The sequence below is a fragment of the Octopus bimaculoides genome, chromosome 6, assembly GCF_046866305.1.
Source record: "Octopus bimaculoides isolate indiv1 chromosome 6, ASM4686630v1, whole genome shotgun sequence".
NCBI lineage: Eukaryota > Metazoa > Mollusca > Cephalopoda > Octopoda > Octopodidae > Octopus > Octopus bimaculoides.
Genome location: NC_142933.1, coordinates 25,840,299 through 25,866,221, shown reverse-complemented (window position 1 = coordinate 25,866,221; position 25,923 = coordinate 25,840,299). Strand labels below are relative to the sequence as shown.

The following is a 25,923-nucleotide window of genomic DNA, read 5'->3' as shown; positions in this document are numbered from 1 at the left end:
GTGTGTTAGTCTAGAAGTCTTACATCATCCAATTTCTTAGTAAAAAAAAATCGTCTTTGCAAATAAGTCTAGTACTAATGAAAATATTGCACACACACACACACACACTTCTGCGGATGCACTAGTGACACGAGATAAACTTTCCTAACTAGGAATCCAGATTGAGTGGCGGTCAAGTTTCATAAAAAGCTTCTACTAAATATTGTAAATCCATGTACCCACTCACATTACACCCTCCAAATTGTGCGCGCGTGCGCGTGTGTATGTGGAATGTATACTTCCATACATTACACCACTTACATTTTGCTGTGCATATTGATATATTTGCATGTTTGTGAATGCGTGTACCTGTATGTATGTATGTATTATGTGTGTGAGAATGTATGTATGTGTATGTATGTAAGCGTGTATGTATGTATGTGTGTGCGTGTATGTACGCACGAGTGAGCGAAGGTGCTTCTACGTGGTCACTAGACAGGCAAGAAACAAGCTCAAATATGCTTCAAGTCATTCTATGCCGTCTTAAAAGACTAAAGTACACATCAGATAATGCAGTCCAAGATACACAAAGTTCGAAAATAAATGGGATTGTCGTGGTCGGAATCGCTTTGATTAAAAGTCTGATTACAAGTGAGCTTGTGCTAAACAAGAACAACAACAATATCAACAATAGCAACAGCGTGCGACATCTCTTTTTCAAAAGCGCTTTTTTGTCTGAAATCAACTACGAACGCACAGATTTGATCGGATATAAAGTCAGTTCTATAAATCAGAGACAATCTATCAACTAAATTTTATTGATTAACCCTCACTTACTGGCTTCAGTCATACAATTTACGTTAACTTATCATCATACATTTTGCTTTTTACCAGAGTTATAATGATTTCTATGTAAATACGAAATAAGGAAACAACCAACTGGAACGAAACCCAAGGGCGTACCAAGAGCAAGTTGGTTGGATAATATTCATAGTGTCAGTTGGCCACGCCTGGATATCTACCGTAAAGTGGAATGGCAATTGGTTTCTGTTGGACCCTATGGAAAATACGCCGGAGCCTCCCAAGAATAGTGGAATTGTGGGTGGAAAAGATGGATGGGTGAAAGGAAAAGAGAGGGTTATACTGGCTCGCTATACCTAATTTTTTTTTCTTGCTTGGGTCTAGAGGAAAGAGCAGTACCCATGGTCTGTAAGTAGAACCACTGAAACCGGTGATGCTGTCGACATTGCTGATGTTCCGTTTAAACAGTGGCGAGTAGACAGACACAAGCAGGAAAAATATGATCAGTGAGGAGATCCTGAAGGGACGAGGTTCTGGGGAGAAAGGAACGGAAGTACTATTTAGTGTAGAACCTGGGAAGAGGGTTGAACACGACAAGGGTGTTGAGGGGAAGGGAGACGAGTTGGACGGAAGTACATGAGTGGCGGAGTCACATGACCAGCAAATTGTGAAAACTGAAGAACAGAGATCATTCTTTAGAACGTGAGTGGTGATCAGCTATCGTCGGGGAGACAATCTCGTCTAGATTAAGTTAAGGCCTGATTGGAAGTTCGAATTTTAAATCAAATAGTAAAGATGTTGCACCAACATACACAATATTTCTCTTTTCTCGACAGTGATCCCTTGCCATATCTTGGTTCACCTATCGCGGTTTATTATTTAAGCTTACATCGATTCCTCCGTGGTGTTGTTTTGCATTTATTTTGCATGGAATGAACATATACAAATTACAAAAATAATTTTTAAAATATACTGTTTCTACTTCGCGGATTCTCACCTATCGCGGTAGATTTTGGAACGTAACACCCGCGATAGTCGAGGGATTACTATATATATATATATATATATATATATATATATATATATATCTTCACTAACAGTTATCTTACCTCGTGCTAAGACTAATTATAAGCCACTCAGTGGAATAGGCATGTCTTGTTACCGAGTAAATTATATATTGAGAGAAAGAGAGCAATATGGAGAGAGAGAGGGGGAGAGAGAGAGACAGAGAGAGAGAGAGAGAGAGAAAGAGAGAGAGAGGAAGAGAGAGAAAGAGAGAGAGGCAGGGAGGGATGGTGGCAGCTATGTTGAAACAGTAGTCGAAACATCTCGAATGCCAAACGACACTTTAAAATATATTTAAGTCAAGTGACTTCATCCTTACAATCGTCAAAGTAAACCAGCCATCTCCACATGTGCACCATCTCGTATAACTGTCGGAAAATGAAGACCAAGAGATGCTGTTCCCCCCTCCCCCGCCTTCATTCAGCCCGGTGCTCGTGATGCTGGTGGTTTTCTGGAGGCCTCCTGACTTCTTGTAAAACGTCGGTTATTGATTCCAGTATTTTCTATGGTTTCGTGAGCTTCCCCCCCCCCTTAACACTCTTTATATCTATCGTTCGTTTGAGCCCTGTCACAGCATTTCCTTCGCTACCTACGCCTCCCTCATTATTACATATATCTTTATCGTAACTTTAATCAGTTCTATTAGGTACTCGTTCCTTTCTCTCCCACCTCTGCTATCAGTTACGAAACAAATTAAAGAATAAAGCAATATGTAACCCCAAGTTTCTTCCTACATTAAATGAAAAACGAAAAAAAAAAAAAAAATTTTAACTATGAAAAAATCACTAAGCAAGACTATCTGATTAAGAAGTTCGCTGCGGGTTCGATCCCCTCCCCTTCGTCATTATCGTTGAGTGCCTTCTGCTATAGCTTTAGGTTGATCGATATCTCATGAGTGGAATTTGGCAGAAACCCTTCACATACGCGCATCTACACACACACACACACACACACACACACACACACACACAAACACAAGTACACATGTAGAGGTGATGTTTGTATTCGTGTCTGCTTTTGCAAAAACTCATGTAATTTCAAAAAGCATAACCTACCATTTCGATAAATACGCATCGATAAAATCAGTAGAAGCAAAATAAAATTCCCTGATGAGGTCCAAATAAGACCGAAACATGTCCAGCATTTTTGATAGCAAAGATTACATTTTCCTTCAAGCATGCGAATTATGCGAATATGTCAGTTATTGTTTGACCTCAGGTCAGTCTGGATAAAGCTGACATGTGACTAAAGACGTTTCAACTCAAACCAATAAGCATGGTTTCTTTTCCAAACATCTACGCAATACATTATCCAATGTATCCTTCTCTTTTTACGACAGTACTGTAGGATTAAGAAAATTTAGTTACTATTTCTAGCAGGTCAGAGGTTTTCTTATCGCTCAAACTATCTGTAGTAAAACTATCTGGCGCTGGACGAAATCACCGTCACCACCCCCAACAGTCCATCGTCAGCACTGTTACCATGTTCTTCCTCATCATCATCATCACTACCTTCAGAAGCACTATTTTCATCGTTATCACCGCCGCCACCACCACCATCAGCAGCAGCACCGAAGGCACCTACTATCAATATCACCATCATCGTCATCATCGTCACCACCACCACCACCACCACCACCACCGCTGTTGTCATCATCATCATCACCATTCCCATCTTTTCAAAACTCGACGTTCTCTCACAATGAATCAGTAAGCACTGCCTTCCGCACTATGCTGTATACGCTGCCTCTGTGTAAAAATGCATATTTGTATACACATATTTTATACGCATTTATGCATGTATATGAGTATATGTATACAAACACAATGACTCCCCCCCTACATATATATATATATATATATATGAGAAAGGGTGAAGGAAAGACGTAAAGGATGGAGGGCTATATTGCTTAATCACAGGAATTTGAGGAAATGCTTAGTAAGTTTTAATTACACAATATATGCATGTATATATGAGTGGTGTGTGTGTGGGTGTGTAGAGTGTGAATGTATTGTGTAGGAGTATTAACTCTGTAACAGTATGTATGCATACGAACATACAGCTCTGTAAAATATACATGAATGTATGTCTAAAAGGGCAGCTGTTTATATACACTTATTAGTATTCACACCCAAAAACACACTGAAATATGCATTCTCTCTCTCTCTCTCTCTCTCTCACACACACACACACACACACACACACACACACACACACACACACGAGCTAACGAATACGCCTGAATGTCGACTATCTAGAAACACCAACCAAATTTGTCTAAATTTGTACCCTCGTACGAATTTGATAGAATGTTTACATTGGAAATTTCGGAATAATCGACTTGATGGCCATGGCTGGAATATATTTGATCATGGGTCAGTTCGACTCGGTACTAAACAACAATAAAAAATACACGACCACAAACACTCATACACATATTAGAAACTCGCAGATACATATACGTATATACGACAGTAGACGATGTTTGGGAGGAGAAGCATAAGTCAAAAAGCGAATCTTAAAAGAAAACTGAATAGAAACAAGATCCTGTGTTTATGCCACTTTAAAACAGTGCACGAGGGAGGACAGTGCGCCAGATGTCAACTCACCAATCGGGTGTGCAGTAATAGTTTGCAGAGGAACGAACGGGATCTGGGCCAATTCTTTGATTAACAACGAAATGAACGACCTGCTGCACCAAAAGATTGTCCTACCAACAGTAGTCTAAGCAGAGAAACTTGGAAAATGACTGCCAAGATCGCTCAAAGGTTGAAGGCATTCCACCTATGGCATCTATGCAGAATACTCAAGTGGTTAGAGTCACAAACTCTAAAGTTCTGAGAAGAGCCATTCTACGCAGTCTGTAAGAGATTGTTGCGAAAAGAAGATGGAAATTTGCGGCTCATGTTTTCCGACTGTCAGAAGGACGAATAGCCAAGACAGTTATACAATGGGTGCCACCAACAGGATGAAGGAAGAGAGAACGATCCAGGAAGACATGGCGCGTCACCTTCAAAGAAGACCTAAAGCAACTTAACATCGCCTGGAAAGATGCAGGCTCCAAACTGGAATGACTGGAGACGTCTTTCTACTCAATGTATAGGCCAATTGTGCAAGAGGAACTAAAACTAAATTTAGATTGCATCTGTCAACGTCAAACGCTAACTTAGCAAGTACTGAGATCCGCGAAAACACACGAAAGGAATACTCCAATCTGGCTGCGATTCAATGACGAAATTCAGTGAAATATCTTTGAAAAATGGTAAAATAATGTTTAAGAAACAAATTGAAGGAATATGATGATAAGGTCAATGACTTATGCAACGTGCATTTCTAACTTAAATATAACTTAAATTTCTAATTCAAAAATAAAAATGAAACGTAAGCCTTAAAAAGCCTCAAGAAAATTGCATATTTTTAACGTGATGCATAAGATATGCAATTACTTTTAAGGACATGCGTACATGATTGTGGAAGTGTATACGCATGTGAAAGTTTGTGTATCTATCATGTAACTGTGTGGGTAAGTGATCGGGTGGGTGGGTCATTGAATGGTTTGATGGCTGGCTGGATAGATGGATGGTTAAATGTATATTACACTCTAGCAAGTGAAAATTCTCAAGACTTTTATATAAACTAAATGTTGATCTGGCTTTTTTATTGCCTTATATGCACACACACACACACACACACACACACACACACACACACACACACACACACACACACAATGTGTGTGTGTCTGTGTCTTAGGAGGTATATTTCATGAGTAGCAAGAAATAACGAAGGGCATTCAGAACAGGAAAGAGCGAAAATTTATCTTCGTGGGAGAATTGCAATTGGCAATGGACTCTTAAAGAGTAGTGTTTATATATATATATATATATATATATATATATATATATATGTGTGTGTGTGTGTGTGTGTACATATATATATATATATATATATATATATATATATATATATATATGGGTGTGTATGTGTATATATATATATATGCGTATATATGTATGTATATATATATATATGTATGTATGTATGTATGTATATATATATATATATATGCGTATATATGCATGTGTATGTATATATATATATGCGTGTATATATACATATGCGTATGTATGTGTATGTATGTATGTGTGTATATATATATATATATATATATATATATATATATATATATGAGTTACGGAATTGAGTGGGAAATATCCGGGCTACATATTCTTCATAGCAAGTGGAACCTCATAAGTGGAAAGATCCTTCCGGCTCAATAAACCACTATTGTCCCTAAAGTAATTTTTTTTATATATACTTAGTAAGGATTGCTTGAAGCTAACTTTCTTCCTACACTTCAATCTCTAGATTTTACATATATATATATATAAACAAGGGTTACCGTGGAGTTTTTGCAAATATTAATGCGTTTATGAGAATCCGTATTTATAAATATTTTTGTTGAATCTTTCTTTTTTAAAGTGCAATATGTACTTACAATAATAAAATAATATATAAATTATATGGTTTGTTTTGACTAAGCATTCTGCCTATTTTTTCTATAAATGGAAGGCGATGAGTGCTGTGAGAGGATTTCTCCCTCTGAGACAGTTTTCGTTCCAAGTAGAAGCCAAATAAACTTCCAGTTTCTGACGCCAGTGTTGCCTTTGGGAAAGTCTTTGCACTGGCTGTCGTTACTTTACTCATCAATACACTACAACCATTAGCTGACATATATAATCTGTCCCTTGTTCCTCAGAAATGGTTTTTGGTTTACTCTGTCCAAACACAGCTAGCAATTCTACGTATGTTTCATCCTTCCGTTACTTTTACTGTGACTCAACTTCCGGACATCATACGTAAAAATCAAAATCTTTCCCTGATCTTTGGGGATTTCCCCAAGCGCATGCACTTTTCTTTAATACAATAACCTTTAGGATTCAAATTGAACATCAACTGTCATAATATAACTAGCCTGAGAAGGACGGCCGAGTGTCCTTTCCATTTCTCCTCCTGGCTATCATATTAAAAAGCAACAAGACATTGTGGCCTTGTGCTCCCAGTAAAGTAACTAATAATTAAGGACGCAATATATCTTCAAATATCTGAGGGTGTACCTATACAGCTGCGTTGTATTCATGATATTCCCCACGAGACCTGGGAAGCAAGCTAAAGAAACACTTGCCTTCAACACCGAACGTAAAGGGAGATGGCTCAATTTTACGAGACCTCAACTTGTTAGAGCAATAACACTTCATGTGAGTGTTATGCTTCATACAAACTTAATTATGGAACAAAATCGAAGTTATGATTCGCTATCTCCAACGTAAAAAAAGTCTGTAAATTTATAAATAGAAATGAGAACCTATATAGCACATAAATGATCTATGGTAATAATGGTGGTGCTGCTGATGATGATTAAAGAAAAATAAATTAGGGGAATAATGAAGCGACTGACTTGCAAGAACAAGGAATTGTTGGAAGAAAGGAAAGAAAGAAACACATATGATGAATATGAGTATTTTGAATTATTTAAAGTACGTTTATATGTAAGTGTGTGTGTGAGTGTGTGTGTGTGTGTCTGTGTGTGAGTGCGCGTATCTACACATACACACATATATATGAGGATCTATCTCTCTGTTTGCCTGTTTATCTATCAATCTACGCACGCACACATACATAATCATATATACTTACATACGTATGCTTACACACAAACGTATAAACACGAACTTTCCACTCTTTCCCACAAAACGTATATATATGTACATACTCTCACGCATATATCTATCTATCTATCTATCTATCTATCTATCTATCTATCTACCTATCTATCTATCTATCTATCTATCTACACACACATATACGTGTGTGCCACATACATACATACATACATACATACATACATACATACTAGACTGGTCGTGCCGTTTTATCTCTTCACTATTGGATAAGTTGGTGAAGTTACACACGATTGCTTTGCATGCTTGAGTGGTTGAGATGCTTATTTCCACATCATTGCATTTAGAATTGATCTTAGTCAATCAGACTAGAAAGACTGTATGTTTTCCTCTACCCACCCCATCTCTCTTTACAGCTCACAATTATACACACATACAGAGGCATGTACACAAGCATATACATACACGTATGATTATATATATATATATATATATATATGATTACATTATGTATAATTATATATATATATATATATATATATATATATATATAAATATAATTATACATAATGTAATCATATATATAATGTAATCATTTATATTATATATATGTATGTATATAATCTTATTTACGCCCACACACATACAAAGGAATGGGTGTGTGCGCACGCGCACGTTGAGTTAGTGGTGATGGTATTGTCTTGGTGCTAGTAGGGGTGAGACTAGTGTTGAATTAATGGTGGTGTTGATGTGTGTGTGTGTGTGTCCTGGTGGTATTGGTGGTGACGGTGCCTATGATAGTGTGAGAGTGCGGATAATAATGATTGGGAAGGTGTATGTGTAATAGTAAATGTCATTGTATGATGGTGTTACTGTGTAATAGAAGCAGTTGCAGGCAGGCAGACAGACAGACCGACAGACAGACAGACAGACAGACAGACAGATAGATAGATAGATAGATAGATAAGTAGTAGTAGTAGTAGTAGTAGTAGTAGTAGTAGTAGTAGTAGTAGTAGTAGTAGTAGTAGATTTGTGAAGCCCCAGATGGCAAAGAACGAATCAAGTTTCGATTAGGGAGCAAATATTTAAGAAAAAGTGGAAGTGGATCGGTAGCACACTTAGAATAGACACACCAAATGTAGCGAAAAGTGCTTTACAGTGGAATCCGGATGGATATAAAAAAAGGGGTAGGCCTAAGAACTCGTGGCGTAGATCAACACAAAAGGAACTAGATCAGAACTCTACCTTTTTTTAAAGAGACACGGATCTTAAATTTACTCAGTTCTAATCTGTAATGATCTGTCAAGTTTACAAGCGCTGATCTTAACTTCTTAACTTCTTGCCTTTAACCCTCTAACGCGGAGTATAGGCCATTTATAATTGAATTTCATGTCGCATAATTTTTCGCTTCTGTACTTATACTCTGCCGTGAATGTCCCCCTTTCTCTAGTTCCTTTTGTGTTGATCTACGCCACGAGTTCTTAGGCCTACCCCTTTTTTTATATCCATCCGGATTCCACTGTAAAGCACTTTTCGCTACATTTGGTGTGTCTATTCTAAGTGTGCTACCGATCCACTTCCACTTTTTCTTAAATATTTGCTCCCTAATCGAAACTTGATTCGTTCTTTGCCATCTGGGGCTTCACAAATCTACTACTACTACTACTACTACTACTACTACTACTTATCTATCTATCTATCTATCTATCTATCTATCTATCTATCTATCTGTCTGTCTGTCTGTCTGTCTGTCTGTCTGTCGGTCTGTCTGTCTGCCTGCCTGTCTCTCTGTCTATCAAATTTATATGGACTGACCTAGGGATTCATAACAGTAATCCCTCCAACAGTAGTAGTAGTAGTAGTAGTAGTAGTAGTAGTAGTAGTAGTAGTAGTAGTAGTAGTAGTGGTGGTGGTGGTGGTGGTAGTAGTAGTAGTAGTAGTACTTGTAGTAGTAGTAGTAGTAGTAGTTGCAGCAGCAGCAATGGCGGTAGCAGTGATGTAAGATGAGTAATGTAAGATGACTACGATGAGATAACGATAATGAGGCTATGATGACAGCAGCATGATAATAAAGATTGATGATTCTGATAAGGTTGATGGTAGTGGCGACGATGATAGCGATGGTAATAATGGTGATGATGATGATGGTGGTCGTCGTCGTGGCGACGATGGACCATAATTATGAAGTGGACCATAAATATGATGATGACGATAATAATAATGGAGGCAATGATGATGATGATGATGATGATGATGATGATAATGAGCATGACTATAATAATGAAGATAATGGTGATGGTGGCTATAAGATGGTGACTCTAATAATGAAGATAATGGTGATACTGTGGATGGTAAAAATGGTAATTATAGTTTTGTTTTGGGTCGTACTTTTGAAGCATTGAAAAATTTAAAAATAAATCTTACAAAATTGCACCGATTCCTTATTTAGCTTTTATCTGATGTTATTAATAACTACGTTTCGTACTTAAGCAACTTCGCAAAAATCTTCCACCCATCCATTCATCCATCTTCTCCGCTTACTATTCCTGAGAGTGTCGTTGAGGGTAGAGTCTTCAGGCACTTCCTCTATAGAGTCCTATCAAAAGCAACCGTCATTACACCTTCCGGCTGGATTCCCAAGCGTGGCCAACTGAGACTATGAATGTTATCCAACCATCTCGTTCTTGATCTATCCCTAGGTTTCCTTTCGGTTATAGGCACAAGGCCTGAAATTTGTGGGAAGGGGACTAGTCGATTACATTGACCCCAGTGTTTCACTGGTACTTAAATTATCGACCCTGAAAGAAATGAAAAGCAAAGTCGACCTGGGTGAAATTTGAACACAGAACATAATGACGGAAGAAATGCCTCTAAGCATTTTGCCCGTCGTGCTCAGAAACAAATAACGAAAATAGTGGAGTCGATTTGCTCAACTAAAACCCTTCAAGGCAGTAACCCCGGCATGGCAGTAGTCCCGTGATTGAAACAAGTAAAAGATAAAAAAATATCAAGTACCGTGTATAAATACTCAGGGTAGGCAGGAGTCATCAGTAAAATATATTGTCGACAAAAGACCTTATCGTTATGTAACTAAACGTTGTAGATTCCTCGTGTTTACTTAAGCAAATTATTGCAGCAAATAAATTTTAATAATATCCGGTTCTTAGCCACACACTTTCATTAGAAACAACGAATAACAAACATGGAAAAAGTCTCTATTTTCTGTAACGTAACCACACAAGCGTTCCTCACTGTTTGTACCACGTGGTTAGAAATATCCTCGTTAATTTCGTCTATTTACGCTGTTAAATATGTTTTTGTTCAGGCATTGGTTTACAATTTTTATTAATATTCAACAGTTTTTCATAAGGCCATTTAAAGGAAAAATGTCTTATTTGAAAAGGGTCGGATTGCGAAATAAAATACAACTTTAAAAATTTGTTCAATGGGCAAAGGTATACGATGCAACTTGCGAACATAGACAATAAAATTATGTGGAGTATGATACAGCAAAAGTATTAAGTAATGGAAGCATGAGTGGAGGCGCAATGGCCCAGTGGTTAGGGCAGCGGACTCGCGGTCGGAGGATCGCGGTTTCGATTCCCAGACCAGGCGTTGTGAGTGTTTATTGAACGAAAACACCTAAAGCTCCACGAGGCTCCGGCAGGGGGGTTGGGGAGGCGACCCCTGTTGTACTCTTTCGCTCCAACTTTCTCTCACTCTTTCTTCCTGTTTCTTGAGTAACGCTGCGATGGACTGGCGTCCCGTCCAGCTGGGGGGAACACATATACCATGAGCCAGGCTAGGCTTTAAAAAGGGCGTATAAATAAATAAATAAAAAATAAATGGAAGCATGAAAGAACGAAGAATATTTTCCATACGCTCATTTGTTTATTATGTCAGCCCAAATCTAAGCACACTCTTCATTTTACAACGAAAAGCATGAGTTATTCTGTTTAATGCATTTTGGAGCTAGAGTTAGTATGTTTAAGAACATCAGATATTAGAATATATATATGTGTTGTATGTGTGTGTGTGTGTGTGTGGAGAGAGAGACGTGGGGTGCAATTATGTGGATAAACAAATTAAATATAACAGCTTGGGTATGAAATGCAAAATATGTATAAATGTATACATGCATGCATACATATATAGCCACCATACTTTACCCCGTGGAACTGTAAAGATAACGGAGTGTAAGTTTGAATCATTTGAGCGCTACTGAGTGTCTCTGAATCTCAGCGGTATTTCTTCCAGCCTATTATATTCTGAGTTCAAATTCCGCCAAGGTCGACTTTACCTTTTATGTTTTCGAGGTCAATAAAATAGGTAGCACTCGAGCCTTGAGCTCAGCGTAAGCGACTCGCTCCCTTCTCCCAATTTCAGGCCTTGTGCCTATAATAGAAAGGATTATCTTTATTATTGGGGCTGTTCTGGTTTCATCCTTCCCCAAATTTCAGTCGTGTAATAAAAAAGTGAAGTTGTCTCCCGAGCTGGATTCCCGGTCTCCATGGCGTACATATTCCCAACCTAGACGGGATGCCGGTCCATCACTGGATTACTCGGGAGCAAAAGGAAATGAAGTGTCCTGCTCAAGAACACAACGCATCGCCCGGTTCAGGAATCGAAACCACAATCTTACGATCATGAGTACAACACCCTAACCACTAAGCCACGCACCTTCATGTCGGACAATAGAAAGAGTTATGACTGTTATCATTACTTTATACCCCTCTTTCACACGTTCCCTGGGTTAATATCATCTGATACACGTGAATCAGTTTACTTGACACAATGTAGGAGATTTAAACTCGTATCTGCACAGTTATGTAGTTCGCCAGACAGAAACAATCGAAATTCTCATGCTCTATTCTCCACCACACCCCCCATCTTACAACTTCTAAGTATTCCAAGGACATTATACACACACACACACACACACACACACACACACAAACGCACACACACATGTGCATTATAATATGTAAAATAATATACCATGTATATAATAATATACCATATGTATACTAATACAATATATACTATATGACTTTTACTGTTTCATTTGCTTCATTTATTGAACTGTGACCATGCTAGGGCGCCACCTTCAAGGATTTTGCTCGATTAAATCGACGTCAATATTTATTCTTTAATCTGCTGCCAATCGTATCGCTCTCTATTTGTCGAACCGTTACGACACGGGGCATAAACAAAAATACCTTCTTTTTTTCAAGGGATGTTACGGCAAGGAGACACTTAGAGACAGCCACATGCAAATCGCCACGCGAACACATACACTCAAACGACACACACACACACGATGGACTTCTGCTCAGTTTCAAACACAAAGCATCAATTGGCCCGAGGTTATTTATAGATTCTCAAATGCCACCAAGTAGGACCGAACCTGACGCATGAATTAACACAACACAGCATTTATTGGATAATTTGAAACGTAAGGTATACCTTTTTAATAAACATACAAGTTTAGCCTCGATGTTGTACTAAACAAAATGGTTACATCAAAGATTAATAATGATTATCTGCTTGCAGAAACAGTGATCAGTTAGAACAGGGGGGGGGGCTCAAACTTTTTAGACCATCGACCCCTTCATGGAATCCTTGACCCCTCATCGACACCCAAGCATGTACAAGAAAATAAATAAGTAATGATAATAAAGTAGATGTGGATTTATCGACTACTTTAAGAGTCCCATCGACCTCCGGAGATCGATATCGATCACTTTGGAGACCCCCTGACTTAGACTCTTGTTTCTGGTCTTCATTAACCTACATCAGAGAAGAAGACAAGTCTTCTTCCCACAGAGAAATTATTATGTTAAGCAAAAATAGGGCGGCGAGCTGGCAGAAACGTTAGAACGCCGGGCAAAATGCTTAACGGTATTTCGTCCGTCTTTACATTGAGTTCAAATTCCGCCGAGGTCGATTTTGCATTTTATCCTTTCAGGGTCGATAAAATAAGTAGCAGTCACGCACTGGGGTCGATATAATCGACTAGCCCACCCGCCTCGCCACTCCAAAATTTCAGGTCTTGTGCCTATAGTAGGAACGATTATCGTAAACAAAGATTAATTTATCCTAGCGAGGATAAACTATTTTTTAATCTTTTACTTGTTTCACTCATTGGACTGCACCTATGCTGGGGCACCGCCTTGAAGAATTTTCAGTCGAATGAACTGACCCCAGTACTTATTTTTTAAAACCTCGTACTTATTCTATCGGCCTCTTTTACTGAAACGCCAAATTACGGGGCAGTAAATACACCAACACCGGTTGCAAGTGGTGGAGGGGGGGGGGGACAAACAAACACACATACATACATACACACATGAAGCGCTTCTTTCAGTTTCCGTCTACCAAATCCGCTCAAGGCTTTGGTCAGCCCGAGGCTATACTAGAATACACTTGCCCAAGGTGCCACGCCGTGAGACTGAACCCGGGACCATGTGGCTGGGAAGCAAGCTTTTTAACACTCAGCTACTACTGCGCCTGTTCAATAAAATGTCTATGCTTAATAAAAATGTATAATTTACATTACAAATCATTCATAAGAGATTATGTAGTACCCTATGAATGAATTCACGTTGTCAGCGCATGCACTGTTATGCAGATCAAACAGATCTGTTTATACTGTGGCCGAGTTTGATAAATACTATAAATAACTAGCTACAAGCTAATAATCTCCATGTGCTGATGATATAGAATACACACACACACACACACACACGTGAGTACGTTTAAATGTGTGTGTCGTTGTGTTCGTCTCCACTACCACTTCATAACTGGTGTTGGGTTGCTAACCTCCTCGTAACTTAGCGGTTCAGTAAAAGGAACCGATAGAATAAGCACTGCGGTTGATATGTTCGACTAAACCCTTCAAGAAGGTGCTCCAGCATGGCCGCAGTCAAGTGACTGAAACATATATATACATTTCTACACAAGAGTCTGAACAAATGTATAATTACACACGCATACATATGAGAATGTGCTTATAATACAGCAGTAAGGAGGGGGTCAGTGTGACTATTTCTATGTTTTAGCGTCTGTGTTTGTATGTGTGTGTGTGTGTGTGTGTGTGTGTGTGTGTGTTTGAGTGTGTATACGTGTACGTATGTACTTACACGTCACGGTGAACAACGCCTTGAGAAGAAAATAAAAACGTCTGGTCGACCCAGTTCTACAGTGGTGGGAGCGTTTGACAGTGTGGCCGACAGCACCGCCACCACTACCACCGACACCACCATAATTACAACACCATCGCCACTAATACTGCTTAATCTTACCGGCATTTTATCTACTACCTCTTTACCAGACTCTTTAACCCACCTCGCTGAAGCTCCTCACACTACCACCACTACCATCATCATCATCATCATTGCCACCAGCGCCATCACCCCCCTCTTCCATCATCACTGTATTTATTCGTTACCTCTCTACTCTTTCTTGTCTCCAATGCCGCCGCCGCCGCAGCCGCAGCCACCGTCACCGTCACCGCCACCACCACCACCACCACCACTACCACTACTACTACTACTACTACTACTACGACAGTTCACCTTCACGACTACGACCATCGTTACTACATCCCATTTCTACCTTTCACGACGGCGACGACGACCAGCATCACCAGTGCCACTACCGCCGTTCTTCTACTACTCCCGCAACTCTCCTCACGCCACATTACTAACGTCTTGGTTCCTTTCGACACCATCACCACCCTCCACCACCACCACAACACCACCACCACCACCACACCACCACCACCACCACCAACCCCCACCGAATCTATTATTCTATCCTTACCCTCCCTCAGTTTCTCCCACCCTCACACCAAATTCACTAAGTACCGCTACCAAACGTTCTTTGCCTGCGCCAACAAAATAAAATTAAACAAACAAAAAAAAAAAGCAAATTAAATCGTACCGTCGATCCTTCATACGTTCTACAAAGGAGCTCCGAAGTGGTTGTGATGACCTGCTAGAAATATCAGCCAAATCTCCATCAACTCACACGTTAACCGTCTCAAAGAACGCAAAAGGAATTTTTTATTCTTTAACTCTTTTACTTGTTTCAGTCATTTGAGTGCGACCATGCTAGAGCACTACCTTTAGTCGAGCATACTTATTCTTTGCTAACCTGGTACTTATTCTATCGGGCTCTTTTGCCGATCAGCTGTCAAGCGATGGTTGGGGTGGGGGCACAAACACAGACACATACATATACACACACATACACACACACACACACACACACACACATATATATATAAAAAATACACATATATATATATATATACATATATATATATATATACATATATATATATATATATATATATATATATATATATATATATATATATACGACAGGCTTCTTTCAGCTTTCGTCTACCATATCCACTCACAAACCTTTGGTCGGCCCGAGGCTTTAGTAGGAGACACTTGCCCAAGGTGCCACGCAGTGGGACTGAAACCGGAACTATGTGGTTGGTAAGCAAGCTACTTTACCAGATACAACAACAAAATAAGTCTGCTCGATCAGAGTTGACCTCGTGTATACTAAGATTCTACTACTACTACTACTACTACTACTACTACTACTACTACTACTTCGTCGTATCATTTTGTCTTTCACCCTTTCAGGGTCAGTAAAATAAGTACTAGAACGTAGCGACGGGTGAAATGCCTATTTCGTCATTGTCCACAAGGGGCTAAACATAGAGGGAACAAACAAGAACAGACGAACGGATTAAGTCGATTACATCGACCCCAGTGCGTAACTGGTACTTAATTTATCGACCCCGAAAGGATGAAAGGCAAAGTCGACCTCGGCGGAATTTGAACTCAGAACGTAACGACAGACGAAATACCACTAAGCATTTCGCCCGGCGTGCTAACGTTTCTGCCAGCTCACAATAATAATAATAATAATAATAATAATAATAATAATAATAATAATAATAGTAATAATAATAATAATAATAGAAATGGAAAAACTTTCAAAATACAAAGACCTGGAAATAGAGATAACTCGAATGTGGAATCTAAAAACAGAAACAATTCCTATCATAGTAGGTGCCTTAGGTATAATAAAAAAATATTCAGACAAATACATAACAAAAACACCAGGACTTACAAATATATATAACATACAGAAAATTGCACTACTGGGTACTGCACACATTCTACGCAAAACACTTTCAATACAGTAAACATAAGAGCACCACAGCAAACCACAGCACATACCCAAGGCGCACAGAGCTGCGCTCGGTAGTGAAGTGAAAGCACGTTATAAAAATAAAACTACTGAATAATAATAATAATAATAATAATAATAATAATAATAATAATAATAATAATAATAATAATAATTTAAGGCGGCGAGCAGGCAGAGTCGTTAGCACGTCGGACAATATACTTTGCGGCATTTCGTCCATCTTTACGTTCTGGTTTCGATTTAGCCTGTCATCCTTTCAAGGTTGATAAAATAAGTGCCAGTTGATCACTGGGGTCGATGTAATCGACTTAGACCTCCCCTTAATTACTGGCCTTGCGCCAAAATTTGAAACCGATATTAATTATGATTATAAAATTATTATTAACCTTATTATTATTGTGGTGAAGGCAGCGACCAGGCTGGACAAAATGTTTAGTTGCATTTCATCCGTGTTTACGTCCTGAGGTCAAATTCCACTGTGGTCAACTTTGCCTTTCGTCGTTTGGGGATCGATAAAATAAATATCAGTGAAATTCTGAGATCGTAGCAATTGATTTCCCTCTCGTCTCAAAAACTGCTGGCCTTGTGCCAAAATTTGAAACCATTGTTGTTATTAGGTAGGTGGCTTTACTGACGTTCTAATGATTAACACACATACGTGCAGCTGTCTATAATTTGCCTACAAAAATACACCGAGAAAAGACAAATACACTTACACGAGCGCCAATGATTTACCTAAACGCAAGTCACATGACAAATATCGTTACACAGTGTGGTAGAGAGAGAGGCTTTGCTTTTGCTGCACAATACCTTACAATCAAAGTTCATGAACCTGTTGTGATTCTCTGTTGTACATTCACTTCAATACAATTTCTGATAATGCCTTAGTTACAGACATGTGGGTAATATCCTACTCCCCAACAATATATAAATCTTAGGCTTCTCGGTTATATGGATAACTAAATTATGAGCAGAAGCATGGTTAAATTTTCACTTCGCAATCACGTGGTGCCGGTTTCGAGTTATCATCACATCACCTTATGCAAATGACTTGTACGACAGCCTCGATTCAACTCCATTTGATAGACGAAACTAAGGAAGCCCATCAATCTGACTTTCGTAATTCGTTTCCCGGTTTAATACCGTCACCAGGTTCTTGGGTACATTTAATGTAGTGTTCTCTGTTGCAATTATTTCGGTCAATTCTAGAACGGCGAGCTGGTGGAATCACTAGAGCGTAGAAAATATAGTTTACAGGATTTGTTTTACGTTCTGAGTTCAAATTCTGCAGAGATTATCTTTGCCTTTTATTCTTTCGGGCTTGATGAAATAAGTGCCAGTTGAGCTCTGGGGTCGATGGAATCGAATTGCCCCCACCCCCAAAAAAAATTGCTGGCCTTATTTCGAAGTTTGAAGCCATTATTTTGGAATTATTCTAGAGCGACGAGCTGGTAGAATTGTTACAGCATCAGAAAATGTTTTGAGATATTTGTTCCAGCTTCTTATCGGGACTTCTGAGTTCATTTGTCGCCATGGTTAACTTTCCCTTTCATCCTTTCCGGGGTTGACAATAAAGTACCATTCGACAAGCCCCTTTCCTCAAAATCATTAACTGTGTGATTAGGTTAGAAAATATTATTTTGGCTAGTTCACTAGCTTGGGGACAATTTCCACTCTTCATCTCACCAGTTTCAGAAGCCCTGTAAAAGGCTATGGACCTTACTCTTCTACCTTTGATTGAGCCAAGAAAGACTGAGAAAATGCCTTGCTGTATTTCTTGTCGCTCTTAAAGTTCCATGTTCAAATTCCGCAGACGTCAACTTTGCCTTTCATCTTTCCGGGGTCGATAAAGCACCACATGTGGAGGCGCAATGGCCCAGTGGTTAGGGCAGCGGACTCGCGGTTATAGGATCGCGGTTTCGATTCCCAGACCGGGCGTTGTGAGTGTTTATTGAGCGAAAACACCTAAAGCTCCACGAGGCTCTGGCAGGGGATGGTGGCGAACCCTGCTGTACTCTTCCACCACAACTTTCTCTCACTCTTTCTTCCTGTTTCTGTTGTGCCTGTAATTCAAAGGGTCAGCCTTGTCACACTGTGTCACGCTGAATATCCCCCGAGAACTACGTTAAGGGTACACGTGTCTGTGGAGTGCTCAGCCACTTGCACGTTAATTTCACGAGCAAGCTGTTCCGTTGATCGGATCAACTGGAACTCTCGACGCCGTAAGCGACGGAGTGCCAACAACAACAACAAAGCACCACTGAAATATTAGGAGCAGATTTCACAGACTAATCCACTTCTCCGGATTTCCTGCTCTTTTGCTTATATGAGAAACAAGTATTTGAATATTTAGGTCGGTTTATGGGTGGGATCGTAGACCGTCGGATAATTGGTTGTTTACATTCTGAGTTCAACTACAGCCGAGATCAAGTTTGTCTTTCATCTATTCGAGATCGATAAAATAAAGTACAAATCATGTATTGGATGTAATTTAATCACCGGTCTACTCAATAAGTGTTGACCTAGGGCTAAACAAAAGCATCAAGACTCTAGATCACACCTGCAATTGGTTATTCGACCAATAATCGTGCCAGATTCTCTACTTGATTAGCTCTCATCGAACAGAAGAGTTGCTGTGGTTTTTCCTTTGTTGACAGAAAACCATAAATTTGTAGTAAAAACAAAACTGATCAAAAACTAGTTAATATAGTGTGGGGGTGGGGGTGGCAGGTGCTGAACAAGCCCGCAGATCGTCTGACCCTACGCCCTTATCTCTCCAAGCTTACTTACCTTCATTCGTTCCTGTCTTGTCATAAACACGAATATGTACACACTTGGTGTTGCTTATCCATAGATTAATAATTCCTTTCAACCATTCTTGGGCTCTCAAACCTTGATAGACTGTCGCTGAATACAGCGTGTAATGAGCCTTTTAAACCTTGAGTAGAACGTGTTTCAGGTATTTTAAACAATGCCTTCTCCAAAATCAATCATAATTGATTTTCTCCCAAAGTATTCTTCCAGAAGGAGGAATAATCGATCTCAGTACTGGACAAGTCTATTTATCTATCGTCCCCGAAGTTGACTCCAACGGAATTTGAGCTCTGGGTGTTGGAATGAATACCACGTTCTAACAGCTTTGCAAAATGGTTGGTTTTTCAAAGATACCAATACAAAAGAAAATACTGTTGAAATAATGACTTCAAATTTTGGCACAAAGCCAGCAATTTCGGGGAGGGATTAAGTCGATTACATCGATCCTAGCGCTCAACTGGTACTTATTTTATCGATCCCGAGGGGTGAAAGACAAAGTCGACATCGGTGGAATTCGAACGTAAAGACGGACGAAATGCCGCTAAGTATTTCGTCCGGCCGATTCTATCAGTTTGCCGCCTTATAGTTAGTTCCTGCTCACCCTAGATGTTATTAAACGAAAAATGAGCGAAACCGTATAAGCTGAACAATCTGGTACACACACACACACGCACGCGCACGCAAAAAGGAGGAAATACAACATTTCTTTTTTTTTTTGCACTTGGATTTCAGTTTAATTTGCTAAGAACATTTAGTGAATGAAAGTATGAAACACCCTGCTTTGATAATCTACTTGTTCTTTTCTGGCAAAAATTAGACTTCATCCTATCCTTTTCTATTTTCTTCATCTGATATTTTATTCAATGGAAGCAATAGATGTAAGATCGTTTATTGAATATCGGAGGTGAATTTTCACCATCTCTGTTTATGCCAACACAACAGTAAATAAAATGTGCTGATTTTGTAATATAAAACAACAGCTTTTTATATTTTCTTAATTCCACAGTTTGTTTGAAGAGATTTCATAAATAAAGAAGACCTCATTTTTGTAACGGTGTCTTGAAATAACTATCCATGCCCCATGGGGAAAGAAAAGGGCACCGAACTGGAAGTGGGAACAAAAGTGTAAAAAAAAAAAAACTATGCTTTTTTTTTTTTTGGTAAAGGGCACGAAACTGGAAGTGGAGCAAAAATGTAAAAAAAGACCTTTTTTTTGAAAAAGTTCTTTCAAAATCATATTTCCTGTTGTATTAAAGACAGAAATCCTAAAATATGAGAGGGTGGTGGTGGTGGGGATTCACCCAATTTCGTGCCCTTATTCTTGCTCATGAGGTGTGTATGTGAGGAGGCTATTCCAAAACTCCGCCGGTATCTTACTCAAATAATGAGTCTATGAAATACAATAATTTTTGTCTCCTTTCATATGCACTACGACGGGGAACAACAACAATGATAATAAATATTGTATCGACTGACCACATACATAGTGATACATAATGATAAGCGAGACGATGACGAGGCTAGACACCGTAACAAAAATCTCTCTCAAATCACATTCTAAAGTTTCAGAAAAAAAAAAAAAAGATGAAAGATACGTTGAATAATGTTGACCTGGCTCTACAAAGAGATGAGATGATCGTGAATCTGACGTCTTTGAACATAAATTTGATTGGATTAAATCTGGCCTGATGCAAAACAACAATTATTGGGACTTCTTTTATACATCCTAATGGAATAAAAGGCAAAAAAAAAAAAAAGTTGGTAGCAGCATGATTTGAACTCGGGACCTAAAGATGACAAATATGTCTATATATGTATCACACTAGGGTGTCCATTATGTCAACAATAATATTATTATAGACAATACCCAATAATCTACTGACTGTCTCTCCACCGTTGTCCGATATTTTCTGTATAGAAATTTACTCTCGAGTTGCGGCGATCCTGTTTATGCCTTTCAATAAATAAATAAATAAACACCCTTCCCCGCCTCTAATGTGCGTAAGTAGATAGAGATAAGGGGCTCTTCAATCAATATCCTTATTTTTAATGAATACGGGAAGTGATAATAATTAATTACTTAGATACAGACGGTAGTCGGAGGTGAATATGATTGTGTTACATTCATGCCTTTCTCAAGTAAATGGAACGAAAAGATTTGCTGTGGGGAGCAATGAGATTGAAACTATTACCGGAAGGTTACCGCTTGCTTACTTGTTCCTCTCTCTCTCTCTCTCTCTCTCTCTACACACACACATATATATATATGTGGTTGGAAAGAGAGAGAGGGAGAAAGAGAGAGACCTTTGCTGGCTCCTGATATATAGGAAAGCAAAAAGTAAGCAAGGGGCCGAATTCAATAGTGACACTAAATACTATATATGGATGGATATGAAGAACAGGAAAAGGGAGTCTCAACAAAAGTAACTCGGCCTGCTAAAAGAGCAGCCAAATCTTCCGTAAATTACAGCCCGTTATCTTAAACAACGAGAAGTCACATTAACCTGACGTAGGCTTAGATGCATTAAAAAAAAAAAGAGAGGATGGCCACGACTGGATGCCTTTCTTCAAAAGTTTGCTGACTTGAGGACAAAAAACAACGAAAACAAGCTACCGAGATAATCATTACAACGTGATCGCTCTGCCTGCTAGAAATAGCAGCCACATCTATCTTTAAGATGAAAAAACATTAGATATTGTGGTCCTAGGTACCCATAAAAACAGTGGAATGTTTGGAATAGATGTCCCATGAAGCCCCATACCTCATGGAGAAGGGAGATTTGGAGAAATTATTTTTTCGGAATCGTAATATCCGTTTTATAAAGCATGGGAATATTTAAAAAGGAAAAAAAAAGAAAAAAAAACCCAACAAAAATGAAAGCAAAACTACTCTTTTCCTTTGTGATAGTCACGACTGGAACATAAGTCTGCAGGATCAGTGCAAGACACAATAGTAATGATAGCGAAATCAAGTAAATGAAAATGAAATGAAGGCCTACTTACGCCGACACACATAGGTGTAATCCGTGCAACAGTCGTTTAACTGGGAACAGCCTTCGTCACAGAAACATCGACGTTGTGGTTTCGATATAACGTCGGCGCTTTCATCCAGAGTGTCATTTTCCTGTGAAACTGTTTGATTTGCCGCGTTTCTCGGTTCTCCGTATGTCCAACATGTATTGTCCCGTCCGGTGCAGCAGAGGTTATGCTTTTGACAACTGCATTCCGCAAAATCCACGAGATATCCAGCTACACAAAACAGCACGAGAAGGAAAGCCAAACATTTTGTCGACTTCATCTTTCGTTTTCACTAACTTTCTAACGGTGACAGCTTTGTTTTACAGTGTACTTAAAGCGCTAAATTTATGTGTGTATGTGTGTACAGCAGAGACGGGAGAGGAGGAAGAGGAGGAAGAGGAGAAATTTTATTTGTTTATATATCGCATTAGATGTATGCAGAAATTTAATGATTATGCTAAGGGCTTTTTTCCTCTTCTTTTTCTCAGATGAACATCACAAGCAAAATATAACTTCAAAATAATTAAAGAACTTATATAATTCTGATATTTTCCCGTGTAAATAAAGATGATAACTCTATCTTTCGAATCTTGTTGATTTTCGTCAATTTTCAATTAAATTAAATTGCTGAAGTTTGTCTCTGTGTGTATGTATATATATTTATATGTATACCTGTATGAATATATGTATAAATGCATATATAATGATAATTGAAATAATCCAGTAGGGTTTTCACTTTGCTTGAATTCATTCAACGAAGTAAATGAGCCTTTAAAATATTTTTTTCTTTTTAAAGAAAAGTTTTTTAAATTGCTCAGCGTGAGAAAATTCTTGGCCGAGGGGATAAACGTGAGTTACTTCTTATCCCCTTTTTTTTTATCCTAATTAATTTTACTGTTTGAAGGTTTAACTCCTTCTGTTTGGGGAGTTTTATTTATGGTTGTGTCTACTAAGCTACTTTTACAATTTTCTTTGCCCCTTCTTTCAGTAGCTCTACCGTGAGGCTGTTTCGTTTGAGCAGTTGTACAACCGAACTCCTTCACGCAGCAAATGAGAGAAGCTGGCTGCCGTCTGTGACAGAGAGGCAGGAAGAAAGAAAGAAAGAAAGACAGGGGAGGGGAAAGAGAGAGAAAATAAAAGTTACACACAAAATAGAGAAATAAGAAAGAAAAAGTAAGGCAGGATAATGTAGTAGGAGGGGGAGGAGGAGGAGGAGTGAATCGAGTGAGAACGGGAGAGATGAGAGAGCGCGTGTGTTATGCGTGCATGTGTCTGTGTGTTTGTGCGTGTGTGAGTGACAAGCTAGCAGGCTGCAGGCAAGGCTAGCTGTCTGGTTGGTGCTCAGCACTTCATTTATTTCTCTGTTCGTTTATTACTATTTCTTAGCATGCGAAAGTCTGTTTGGGCGCCATCTCTTTATTTCTTTCTTTCTCACACGCATATACTCACACACATATACATTAACGAACACGCAACTTAAAGGTGTCTGACAATGATGGGGGAAAAAAAATTACAAACAAAAAATGAAAATAAAAGAGGAAAAAAAATGCGAGGAAGCAGAGATGAGAAATGATTTTGCCATATGTGATTCGTAGTAGAATTCCAGTGTTTTCATTGGTCAAGTTGATTCTGCTGCTGAAGACATGCGCGGTTTGTGATTGCTCCAAACTATCGGCTTCACGTGAAGAGGTGGGGAGAGGGAGGTATGTAAGAAGAGGGGGGGGGGGAAATCTGGGAGAGTGTTGGATATGGATAGATGAAGAGAAATAGGAAGCTGGATATATAGACATAAATGGACAGGGAGATGAAGCTCATATATGTATATATATATAGGTGCAGGCGTGGCTGTGTTGCATGAAGCTTGCTTCCCAAACACGTGGTTCCGGGTTCAGTCCCACTGCATGGCACCTTGGGCAAGTGTCTTCTACTATAGCCTCGAGCCGACCAAACCCTTGTGCAGTGGTCCGGGAACAAAATTTGCTTAGGGGGTGCAAACTCAGTTTCAAAATTTAGCACTACTGGAGAAGTGTGGATCCGAGTTCTGGGAGTGTGCATGTCACATATTTGCGCATGCGCCCGTGTTAGTCGTAAGTAGTCAAATTTAGCACACAGGTAAAAAACGAAACGCTCGCTACTTGCTGTAAATGGAGGGTGGGTGATCCATCTGATACAAGAAGAAAATTGCAGATTAATTGAATAAAAACATGAAAAATAACAAAATGACATTTCATTGAAAAGTAAACCATTCTGAAAGATAGTTCAGAATGTTTTCAAAACATTCATCTCCAGCTTTTCCCATATTTTATTAAGGGTTAGGGATTAGGGTTAGGGTTTAAAGTTAGGGGAGATGAATGTTTTTTCAGTATTCAATGATTATTTTTCACTTTTATATTCAACTTATCTGCAATTTTCTTTTTGTATTACATGGATAACCTCGCTCCTTTTACAGCAAGTAGCACGCGTCCGAACATTCAAATGTCAGTTTACCAAGAAAGAAATAATGAAGCTATAAGTAGTGTTAAAATGGAAGTAAGCCGAGTTTTTGCATCACTCCATAATTCACACGTATATGAAAAAAACTGTATCAACATATTCCAAAAGTTTTCCTACGCTCACACGTTTTGTTAATGAAACGTTTCATGAGGATGTACAAAGTGTTTTCATCGTATATTTTTTTATGTACATGCATTATGGTACAATGTGTAAGACGGTGCTGTGTCATTGTGGTATGGAGCCAGGTCTTCAAACGGCGAAGTGCACTGAATGTTCTTTCGCTTGATGCAACAGATACAGGTGAAGACAAGACAAGCTGCATTAACGCCAACACTTGTAGCATACTAGAACGAAAAATAGCATCAGACGCTCTCCATTTTTCAACTATGTCATTAAATGATTTAGGCAAATTTTCCCTTTCCGTCCATAGGCCAACAAGAAGTTTGATTTGAGATGACAGTAAGAGTAAATCAAAAGAAGCAGGTAGAAGCAGGTGCATTTTCAAAGTTAAATACTCCACATTTGACTGCTGACAATAGCAACTCCTCTTACTCAGAGCATACACGTATTCCCTGTTGCTGAAACCGGTGAGTCAATTCATTTTCGATGACAGCCACTATAGAGAAAAATTGCCGACGCCAGTCATCGGTGACAGAAAGAGCAGCTTCTCCAGTAGTTGTTGTGTGCCTAAAGCGCAGTGATGTATTTTTAGATCGCGAAATGTTGGGCATTTTCACCAAGTCAGAAGAGGATACTTCATCAAAATATTTTTCAAAAACCTTCTCACTTCTCATTTTTGAAAGAGAGTTTTTCAACTTTTCAATCAATTTCAAGC

General features: G+C 38.9%; 1 protein-coding gene across 1 annotated transcript in view; it reads right to left on the bottom strand.

Moving 5' to 3' along the window:
* LOC106874627 (somatomedin-B and thrombospondin type-1 domain-containing protein) overlaps positions 1-23,647 on the bottom strand; it is a 65,648-nt gene extending 42,001 nt beyond the window's left edge. The window contains 1 exon segment of the mRNA XM_014922422.3: positions 22,581-23,647. Coding sequence (XP_014777908.1) covers positions 22,581-22,875 — 295 coding nt within the window. The 5' untranslated portion in view covers positions 22,876-23,647.
* Positions 23,648-25,923: the final 2,276 nt, after the last annotated feature.